The sequence below is a fragment of the Gopherus flavomarginatus genome, chromosome 4 (assembly GCF_025201925.1).
Source record: "Gopherus flavomarginatus isolate rGopFla2 chromosome 4, rGopFla2.mat.asm, whole genome shotgun sequence".
Lineage (NCBI taxonomy): Eukaryota > Metazoa > Chordata > Testudines > Testudinidae > Gopherus > Gopherus flavomarginatus.
In genome coordinates this window covers 86,585,981-86,597,364 of record NC_066620.1, presented here as the reverse complement: position 1 = coordinate 86,597,364, position 11,384 = coordinate 86,585,981, and the positions used below count along the sequence as shown (strand labels likewise).

Here is an 11,384-nt window from a genome sequence, read left to right as displayed (position 1 = left end):
GGTTTCTCCCACTTTCTGGAAAACTTTCTGTTTTATCAATAGGGCACATAAAGATACATTAAAATAAAATTCTCATCAGCCTCCCGTTATCTTTAAAGACGTATGGTTCATCACTCCACCAGCAATGATGGTAAAAAATGATGATACTGCTTTTTGTGAGCATTCATTCATTATTACTATTGGTATTAAGGCAGCACCTTGAGGACCCCCACAGTTTGGAGCCCCTACCCTCAGTGTGTTCGGTGCTGTACAAACCCACAGTGAGAGACAATTGCCATCCCAAAGATCTTAGGGTGGGAAGGGAAACAGAGGTGCAGAGGGGTGAAGTGACTGGCCCAAGGTCTTACAGCAGGACAAATGTGACTACAGCCCAGGTTTTCTAATTGCCAGTTCAGTGTCTGAGCCAGGAGACTACACTGCCTTGAGCCAGCTTCTCTCCATACAGTCAGTCAATAGTGGATCAAATTAATAACAGACTCATTTTGTCATTAGCAGAATTCCATGTATGTTATTGCTTATGTAGAAGCCATGTTCCTCACACTGACATTTGCAAACTGCTTTTCCATTGTGGTATATTACTCATCTCAGGAAAATCTCCAATTAAAGGGATTATATGTGGGAATCCATCCACTTAAAGTTAAATCAAAGTATCTCATTTAATGATAGGTTTGAGGAGGAGGCTTCATAATTTACTGTTACAGATCATCACTTGCAATGATACTTTGACTATTTGTGTTCCGGACATGTTCCTCTTTGCTAATAGGGCCTGATCCGATCCCATTGAAGTGAATGGGAGTATCTCCATTGTCTTCAGTGGACTTTGAATCAGGCCAGTAATGATCAGCCACAGTCTGTTATAAAAGATCAGAATGGAAATGATTTCTTAAAGTTTTCAAAAGCGCATTGCAACTTGCAGGCATTCCAGTTAGTACAAACTGTAACTCAGTTTAGCTGCCTTGGCATTAAAGGCCAAATTCACCACTGACACAATGGGGGGTTGACTCCATTGTGCTCAGATATCATGGTGATAAGTATAGTGCAAGTATTTTGAAACAATAATATATTTGATAGATAGACATACATTAAAGTCATTGGAGTTGCAATCACTTATAACATCAATCAATTTAGTTTCATATGCCTAATAGAACTCCCTCTTCTTCTAAGATGGAAGTTTTACTTTTATTCGGTTTAATTTGTGAAGCTCACTTTTTATGGCTGCATATGAAGGATTTGGCCACAGATGCCAATTCTGGTATGCCTGGTGCACTCAAAATTCCCACTTACTCCAACGAGAATTTGAGGATGTAAGAAATAACAGCCTGAGTCCTTAAAGGTTCCATGAATCAAACAGGAGGATGCTTGAATTGATCCTTCTAAGAGAATTATATGGTATTTGTTTATATACACGACAAAATGACTGTACAGATATTACTCAAACTTTCCATAGAAGTTCACTTTTGAAGTAAGATGCATATGTTGTGTCAATCTCAAAGGTCAATCATTCAGAAAGGTAAGAGGGAATGAAAAGTGTAAGGAGGGATTTACATCAGAGAAATTCTTTTCCATCCTTTCTTGCAACTTTGAGTCCTATCCCTGGTCCCCCTAATCACCTACAGAAGTATGTCAGCTATTTGATTGGCCATTGATGGCAGAATTGGATCATATTATTTTGGAAAGTAAAGATATCTTTTTCATTATCATTAATAATATTTATTTTGGAAAAATATTTTAAAAATGAATTTCTTCATTAACAAAACAGTAAAAAAACCTCAAATAACATTTGCACAATATTCCATAAATACATTTATATACAAAAAAATATAGTCACATAGACCCGAAGTGCCTTTGTACATATTTACCAAAAAAATTAAATTATAAAAAAATGAACATCACAAAATACTCAAGCTTTACAATTATCATGAAAATATTTTTACAGATTCAAAAAAATAACACACATTTTTTCACCTAGTAAAAACACATTTTAGTATCAAAAAAGACATTAAAGGCAGTGTTTGTGTCTCTAATTCAAGAAAAAACTGGCTTGTAAGAATCCAAAATATACACTTTACGCAGTGCATGCTTCTTATGTAGTAATTAAGTCCCTTCATTTAAATATATATAGAAAAGCAACTGACCATAGTGCAATGATAAAATTCATTAAAGGCAGTGCAACAGTTATTCTTGAACACAGATCCTTGCCTAGTGTCCACCTTGTTTTTTTGCAGTCACTTTGCTAACTTCAGTAGAGAACCAGCTCAGCCTGAATTTAGTTTCTCAGCAGCAGTCAGTGAAGGAATCTATCTCCCTTTCCTCTTTCAGCAGCATTCATTGGGGCATATCTCCTTTGAAATTGTTTTGAACAACAACTTTGCCATATCACTTCCGTTTTACACCTGTAGAGAGTTGAGAGAAGCCAAGAACAGAGAGAAGCAGAGTTTAGTAAAACATATAGAGGATCTCAGTGATTAAGAGGTAGACAGAGATCAAGGAGTCCATCAGTGTGCTAGGGCAGAAGAGACTCCACAAATAAGGGATAACTCATAAATTAAAATGATACTACAGCTGTGTCCCAATCCTGCAAGCTCTCTATGTGTGGAACTCCCACTGAAGCAAATCATTTGCAGGATTGGGCTTTATCTTAAAAAAAGTTATCAGTTTTATAACCTCCACACAAAAATAAACCCACAGGGCCAGATCTCACCGAGTGTAAATTGGTATAGCTCCATTAAAGGCAACGGAGCTGTGCTGATCTACACTAGCTCAAGATCTGGCTCAATTATTTTTATTTTCCTTTACAACCATTAGGAACTGTACTAACCTCAGTTGCTATGATGCATTCATCTTTCTCTTCTGATATGACATACACCGACTGGTACTTTGTGTCCTTTGAAGTGGAATATACTGATTCTGGTCGTTTTCTTTCAGAAGTATCACCACTGAAGATAAAACCAACAACAACAAAAATCAGATGGCTGCTACTAGTACCAACTAGGAAACACATACACCTTTTACAGTAAACTGTTCCCCTATTATCTGAACTGTACCTCTTTAGTGGTACTGCACTTTTCTCCTCTGCCTCTGAATCGTATGTTTCACACTTGGCTTCACATTTGCTGTGTTCCTCTTTAACAGAGTCCTCATTCTTAAGTTCATGCACCAAATTGTAATCCACTGATGGGTATCTAACTTTGTAGCCATTTTTATCAGAGTTATCACTGTGAAAGTCTACTTTCTTATTTGTGTTTTTAATCTGAGTGGCACCAATGACACTTATTGAAATGTCCTTTTCGCGTTGGCAGTTGGCCAAGTTGTTCATGGTCTCTGTTTCACTCCTGCATGCATCAGGCTGATGGTGCCTCTTTTGCATTTTGAGTCTGACACAGACAACAATAGCAGCGCACCCCAGCAATAGCATCAGGACCAGAATAATCCCAGCACATACTGCAATCCAAGGAAACTGTGCATTCTGACCTTCAGTGTACTTCTCAGTGAAGTCAACAATTACAGGTCCCTGAGGCTGTTCAGGGAGCAAAAACTGGCAGTTGAGTCCACCATATCCCCGAGCACACTCACACACATAACGGTTGTTTCTTTCATGGCAAGTAGCCCCATTGTGACAAGGGTTGTGTTCACATTTGCTGACTGGAGTACTACAGTTCTTTCCATTGTATCCTGGGGGGCAGGTGCAAGAATAGTCATTAATTCCATCTTGGCAGGTTCCACCATTCAAACAAGGAAAGGAGGCACAGTCATCCATATTATCATCACAGTGTCTTCCAGTAAAACCAGCCTGGCATTGGCATATGTAGGAATTTCCAAGATCAACACACTGGGCTCCTGCAATATTAAATATGACAAATAATAAGTAAGTGTTTTTATAATATCAAGTAACAACTCTTCAGCTTCACAGTGTACTTAAAATGATGAAAATCAAGGCCAAGACTTTAAAAAAATGGACTCCTAGAGACAAATATGGAATTAGGACCCCATTTCTGAACATCCTAGCTCACTATTACAGTTTTTACCTCTATTACCAGTAGCAAAACTTTTATTAATTTTCTAAACCTTATTTACTTTTCTCACCACTTATTCTGTTTACTTTTTTGTGTTTTACTCAGCTTCATCGGTGAAACTAGACTGAGTCAATTTCACACCTTGGTTTTCATGAATTGGTACAATGTTGCAGAGTTTGGATTGCAACCAATGTGGAGGAATATTTTTTAAAAAACGCTTTTTAAAAAATGAAAACAGCTTTACTACTGCTAAATAATAAAAATATTTAGCATTTTGAAGGCACATTTCATCCATAGAGCTCAAAGCAATTATACAAAAGCATTTTTAAAGTATTGCTATCCTCATTTTACAAATGTGGAACTTGAGGCACAGGGAGACCACATGCCAGACCCAAGGTCATATTGAAAGACAATACTATTTATACTCTGGAGCCATATCATGCCATCAACTTTTAAGCAGAACTCCTCAGTTTAGTCAATGGGGAAGTTCTAGATAAAAACTAATGGCACAACTTGGCAGGGAGTTCTGATTAAAAACAATGGATTGACCACCTATGATTTGTAATTTTATTTTTATACAATCCCTCAACTATATGACAGTGTTCCTTTAAGAGACAACGGTATATAGTTTGCCTTACCATTAGCACAAGGACTGGAGCTGCAATAATCAATTTTCTTTTCACAGTTAAACCCTGAGTAACCCAATGGGCAGCGACAGCTGTATCCACCATCAGGGTTGTCTGTGCATCGCCCTCCATTGAAGCATGGGCCATCAGCACAGGTCATAGCACTCAGCTCACAGTTTTTACCATAGAAGCCAGGTGGACAGGTACAGGAATAGCTGTTTTCAAGATCCTGTCGAAAAGAAAAGATTTATTCAATTTAAATGATGTAAAAATCAAAATGACTGTAAAACTGTCTTTAGTTGATCAGATGTTTAAAATATCATTAACTCCTTTAACTTACGGTGCAGCTTCCACCATTCTTGCAGGGGTTGGCATCACATTCATTGATTTCAATCTCACAGTTGGAACCAGTGTACCCAGGACGGCAAGAACAAGTGTAGCTTCCTTGGCCAGTATTAGTACAAGTGGCACCATTCTTGCAAGGCTTATGATGGGTACAGTAATTAAGATCTGAAAAAGATTTAAAAGGAGAGACAGATCCATAAAGATATGTGCTAATTTGCAATTGTTGCATGGCTTGAATGAGAGGTACTCTAGAAAATGCTGTTATTTTCTAAAAGACAATCGTACGCAATGATCAAGAACTTACCTTGGTTACAGAAAAGGCCACCCCAGCCTTCCTGACAGTTGCATTGCCACGGTTGTTGGCAGGTACCATGAAGGCAGCCTGGGTATCGGATGCACTCATCACAATAACGCCCTTGCCACCCAACCCTACATCTGAAAAACAAACAAAGGATTGTTGGATTTGTACTTCCAACAGTTAGAAATCCTATCTCAAACTCTGCAAACACACTGAAGCAAAAACCAGGAATCAAGTTTCCTAAAAAGCCTTCTGTGATCCTTCATGTGGGAAAGCCACTGAGTCTAACTGTAGCATCAGTTTTCATCAGTTCCAGCTACTTTTTTCATTACCTTAAACAGAGCTATTGTTCTAGGTACTTATTTTGTTTACTATCATAACAAACAGATAACCTTATATATACTACTGTAAACTCATTAAGTTAATATTAATGATACTGATGTCTGACTTCTGGATTAATACTTTGATCTGGTATTATCTGGATTTCTCAGGTTACCGTCTCCTGTGAAGAAAAACACTTAAACTAATCCTCAAATGACAAATGTCTTATCTAAGTCTAGAGCATCAATTTGACATTACAGACCAAAAAAAAAAAAAAAAAGGAAAAACCTCTGAAAACTTACTTGCATTCTCCAGGTTTGTCACAAAACCCATGTTGTTCATCACATCCAGGCAAGCAAATTGCTGCAGACAAATAAAATATATAGATATATAAGCTCCAGGGTCAAATACATCCCTTCTGAAAATACAGTTTTGAAGCATCTTCTGGGTTGGGACAAACCCTCTTTCACTAGTTCAGTCAGTTAATAGCAGCTGAGTTAATCTCTGAAGGCTGGTGGAGTATTGATCTTGCTTAGTAACTGGGTACTTTACTTATCACTAGGGATGAGCATTCTTCTTAATACAGTTGCACACAGACAAAAGAGGACTCACAATTGCTCTGTTCCCTACAGCCCCTCACCCCCCTTTCCTTCCCAGTGAGGGTCAGAAGTCCTTTTTTTCCAATTCTATGCACACAGCTCCACCTCTTAATATCCCCAGAAAGTGTGTGTGTAGATAAGAGTGGACAGCTGGTGTGCAGGGTGCCAGTGCAGGACAGCTGCTCTATTGTCTATTCTCTCCCAGCAGCTGCCCCACTGCAACAATACCCCCAACCCCTTGCAGCCAATCGGGGCTAAGACATGCTTCCCCAGCAGCCTATCCCTGCCCAGATCTAATCTATGGCACGCGCGTGATTTCTCTGCAAAAACTTTTTTTTCTTATTCAAATAAATAAGTCTAAAGTTCTTCCTCCCCCTGGCAAAAAAGGGGGCGGGTGGGCACAAACATAGTAAAGAGGTAAGCAGGCCAGAAGGAGGGAAGGTGGGGGAAAAAGAGACTTCTGCTCATTATTTCGCCTGGTTATGGAACTCATTAAGCAGGCACTGCAAAGTTTTAATTCAACAAAGCTAACTGGAGACAATGACATGCGAAAGAAAGAAAGAAAGAAAGAAAGAAAGAAAGAAAGAAAGAAAGAAAGAAAGAAAGAAAGAAAGAAAGAAAGAAAGAAAGAAAGAAAGAAAGCTGATAATCAGATTGTCTCAAAGCTGGAATGAAAGATGAAAAAGGGTATAAGGGAAGCAATTTGGAGTCTGGAAACCTCACTTGCTAACCAGAAAACATTCTTTTTGCACAAGCACACACACTCTACTGCCTAATAAATATGTTATTTCATATATTTTAGCTGATTTTTCATAAGACACAGAGTAGACTGTACTGCATGCACACACAATGATTCAAAAAAGAGGGGAAATATTCTGCTTGGTTACTGAAGAAGCAGCAATATACAAATATCAAAAGGTGCTGACATCCCTAAACAGTTCATCAAAGAAATGTTTCCTCTCCCTCCACCCCCTAACACTTCTGCAATAGAAACCTTTAATCCAGGGGCACTACAACCATTTAAAGCCTAACCAGGGGAAATTCAAGCCCCCAGTTTACTGTGCAAAATTGTGCCACATAGGGCTGTAATCACCTTACTAGTCCCTAACAATAAGAATAAACTGAAGCTGTTTAATATCAGTTCATCTGAATTCACAATTTAGCTCTTTTTTTTTTTTACAAGGCAAACAGATAGGCTGTCTTGCACACTACAACATCCAAATTGTTTTCTTCCTGTTACTCATCTTGATTTGTGAGGTTTGGAGAGGGGGATTCAGATAGTGAGTTATCTGCCAATATATTATTATAGACACACACACAAATTAGAATATTAGTATATACTAGAGTGTAGTAGAGTGGGGATGTGCACTAAATTTATCTTCAGTTTATCTAACTTCTTTGACCACCTCAGCTGCAATCTGCTCCATCTCTGCCAGGGCTACTTCTAACATTCCAAACCTGCCAGCAGGGTCAAGCTTAGCCCTCATTTAAAGCTTACAGCCCTTCATGTAACACAAAACAAAAACACAACCTGCCTCCATGATGTTTCCCATAAATGTGTTTTCTCTCCTCCCAAATTACATTGATCTGGGGTACAAGGAGGGCAATGTTCAGCCCTCAACCAGCCCTCAGGTTTATGATCCAATATATCATGATCTGACAGGATTAGAAATATGTTCTTTATATCACTAGAGAGTATCTTGGACTCCTCCTTTCCAGTGGGTGACAGCACTTGTTTTGAGCCCTGTTAGGTTACAAGGTTGCAAGATATCAAACCATACAGTCTTGACTTTATGATTGATGGAAAGCTACTTCAGCATTGTAGAAGTTCTATTACTTATAATTCCTCTTTCTAAGGCCTGTACCTCTTGACTCATGGCTTGAAGATACCCTGGCTTCCTGGTAGAAGGATACCATAAATAGCCCACATATGTTTTCTTTTAAACTTCCTAAAACACTTCTAGAATATTTTTTCTATACAATTTTTGGTATAAACCAAATGTGTGATAGTGTCATATGCCATCAAGATGTCATTGGTGTAAGATTGGATCATTTCAGATAACTCACTTATGGTTTTGGTACTTCTGAGTAATGAGCTCATGCCAATAAAACCTTTACACAGCAGCACCATACCATCATATATTCCTTCTACCTTGGTTTTTATTCTCATCTGGGACCTGAACCAATGCACAGTGAAATCAATGGAATGTCTTCCATTGACTTCAGTGGGCATCATAATGCATGCGACTGTAGCCAGGAGAGATTCAATAGTCTTTCTTTGTGGACACTCACGTTCAGTGCAGTACTGGCCCTTCCAGCCTGGGTTGCAGACCTTCTCTCCACGCTCTCCGCAAGTGAAGTGGCCAAAGGCATCATCCCTGGGCCGGCAGAAGACAGAGCAGCCTTCTCCATAGTAGTGTTCATCACACACAAAGCGGTAGGAGTACTTGAGGTCAGTGCGGCCACTGCTGTGCAGGTCCTGGGACCACTCCTCCCCCACTGTCAAATGCCTCTGTGTGGCCAGCCGACTGATAAGGCGCTCTGGGTTCTCTGCAAGGAAAGGGAAGGAAGAAATACAATTAACAAACTGTGAGTCATGAGGGTGCAATGGGAATAACTGCAATAGATTACCTAGAGGAGTTCCCAGGAGGGGAGAATTGTAAGTGCAGAAGTGTTAAAGCCATGTGCTGACAGGGCTCTCTTTCTTATAACATTCTTATGAAGAACAGTAGAGTGAGAAAGGGCAGGGAGTGGCTAGTTAATTGAGAAAGTAAGGAAAGTGAGCCTGAGAAGTAGCAGGTTTGGATTTAATCCTGGAAAAGGATTTGCACCAAGGTATTTACCTGTGTTGAGGTCATCAGGAGAATCTGTATGAAGAGCTTCAATGATGAGAGAGAAAGTGCCCTGGAAAATTCAAATTAAAAAAAAGCGCACAGAATAAGAATCAAAATCTAAAGTCAGCAAAAAAAATGTGATCACAGGCAGCAGCAGCAGAAATATATATGCCCAGTCAGTGCAACCCTCTGATCCCTCACTCTAGCCTGTTTTCACGTTTCTCAGGGGATTGGAGGAGCTTCTGAAGAGTTGTTTCCTGGCCTGTTTTTTCAGCCTGTTAGTACAGGATATGGTGTAAAAAAGGGGGGAGGGGGGAGGGGGAAAGGGAGGCAGTGGGTAGGATGTGAGGGCAGTTGCCATTAATCTTCACACTTAGTTTCCCCAGTTTCACACATTGGGAGGATGACTGGAAGGTCCTTTGGGAATTTCAGGCAGGGCTGACAATTTCTGCAGCCTGCTGCGGGCACAGAAGTGGGCAAGGGGGGCGAATCAGGACTTCCCCACACTGGTGGGACTATACTTGTGTTGGCCAGAAACCGGAGCGGGGGAACGGCACACAATCAAACACACCCTACAGCTCCCATAGCCGTCCATTCATCGGAGCGGCTCGCCGGTTCCAGAGCGAGACATAAGCTAGCGCAGCATGTCCCCCTGCGATCGGGCGTCCGGAGGCGCTCAGTACATCCTGCCCCCCCCCCCGCCCCCCAGCCCGCCCCTGAGCGCCCCCCGTGCTGCTGTGACGCACCCAGCCCAGCCCGTCCTTTGGCCACAGACCCTTAGCCTCCCCCTCTCCCCCGACTGGCGCTGCTCCGCGCTCCCCCGGTCCGTGGCGGGGCCGCCCGGGGTGGAACTTACGGGCCAGGTGAAGCCGAAGGGGAAGCGGATGGGGTTGCTGAAGCCAGGCTCGGCGCCGCCGGCGCTGTCGGGCACGCTGAAGGAGTCGGCTCCCAGCACCGGGGTGATGGCGCTGCCGTAGGTGCAGGGCGGCTCGGGGGATACGCTGGCCTGATAGTGCTTGAGGCACACGCGAAAGAAGGTCTTGCAGTCGCACTGCTGCAGCCCGGCGCCGGGGCCGCCGCTCCCCGCGCCGCAGCAGTTGCGGTTCCCCAGCAGCCCCTTCTTATTGACAAACTCCTGCAGCTTCAGCTCGAACACCCCGGAGCAGCGCACCTGCGGGGGATAAGGGGAGCCATTCAAAAGGCGCCCGCCAACCGGGGCGGAGGGGGCAGCAAAGCAGGGGCAGCAGCTGCCCTGCTGGGGCAAGCCCGCAGACCCCAGACGCTCCGGCTCCGCTCCCTTGGGAGCCACGCGCCCCGAGCGAGGGCCAGCTCCTCCTGGGGCTGGGAGACAAGCCTCCGCCAGAGAGGAGGCTCAACAGTTTCCCAGTCTTTGCAGCGTCCCTCCCAGCGTTTCCCTTTGCAACAGAGGGGCCCCCACCTCCCCTGGTTAGCGTGGCAGTTGTTATTAGCAGTTGCGCTGAACAGCGCCTGGAATACAGACCCCAGATCCACTTACCTGGCAATGGCAAAGCAGCACAGAGAGGATGGCAAGAGTCAGCATGGACTGACCTCCCATTTTGGAGAGTCGGGTTTTACTTCTTTCTCCTTTTCTTCCTTTCTTTCTTTCACGGGCAAAAAAAAGTGTCTCTCAAGAAGCCTGGGCAGGAGAAGCCTGTTGTCCCAGTGGAGTTAGTGTTAAAGTTTACCTCTTTCAAGAGTCTCTCTCTCTTTTCTGGTGATGCTTTTAGGGACGCCCTTCGGGGGACTGACAGCTCTTCTGGGTGGCAAAAAAGGGGACAGACTGTTTTTAAGACTGATATTCTAAACAGCTTTTTCCTCTCTTTCTCTGCCAATCCACGATTTTTCTCCTCTCGCCAAAAGCGTCTTCCCCCACCAACCAAAACGGAAAAGGAAAAAAAAAGCCACTTAATTCCCAAAGGAGGCAGAGAAAAGGCTTCCCGTGGAAGATTAAAAATCAGCGATCTGGAAATCCCTGTAGACTAGGAGGAGGGAGCGATAATTCCCGTTGCCTTCAAATGAGCAGAGCGAGAGAGGGGGTTTGTGTGTTATCTGCGTGTGTATCGAGCTGGCCCCTCGCAGATCAGGGGCTGGGAAGTGTCAAACAGCAGCAGCAATTTGCAGATCACGTTGGATTCTTATCCCCTTTTCGCAAGATGCAAAGATCAGTCTCGTTATTTCTTGTGGTCTTTTTTTAAGGGATCCAAGCCAAAAACAACAACAATAATAATAATCAGATAATGTCTTAATGGAAGCGAACTGAGAGCGCCCGTGTGTGCTCCTGGGTGTCTCCTTGCGTGTGTGTGATCTTTGCTGTGCCTCTCTCCGAA

The 11,384-nt window shown here is 42.6% G+C and overlaps 1 protein-coding gene across 1 annotated transcript; it reads right to left on the bottom strand.

Annotated features, from left to right (window-relative positions):
- Positions 1-1,777: 1,777 nt before the first annotated feature.
- Positions 1,778-11,384, bottom strand: DLL1 (delta like canonical Notch ligand 1). The gene is made up of 11 exons (XM_050949065.1): positions 10,553-11,384; positions 9,893-10,207; positions 9,046-9,106; positions 8,495-8,752; positions 5,906-5,966; positions 5,289-5,419; positions 4,980-5,149; positions 4,652-4,868; positions 3,045-3,837; positions 2,819-2,936; positions 1,778-2,393 (listed from the first exon to the last, which is right to left on the bottom strand). Exons 1-11 carry the CDS (start codon positions 10,610-10,612, stop codon positions 2,388-2,390), a joined length of 2,190 nt encoding a protein of 729 aa, XP_050805022.1. The 5' UTR covers positions 10,613-11,384; the 3' UTR covers positions 1,778-2,387.

Bases quoted from the DNA above. Each gene is read 5' to 3' on its own strand.
- DLL1 (XM_050949065.1), bottom strand. From the start codon at position 10,612: ATGGGAGGTCAGTCCATGCTGACTCTTGCCATCCTCTCTGTGCTGCTT. The intron at 5,967-8,494 runs GTGAGTGTCCAC...ATTTGTCTGCAG, and splicing joins GGGCCAGTACTGCACTGAAC to CAATTTGCTTGCCTGGATGT. The intron at 4,869-4,979 runs GTAAGTTAAAGG...TCTTTTCGACAG, and splicing joins AGAATGGTGGAAGCTGCACC to GATCTTGAAAACAGCTATTC.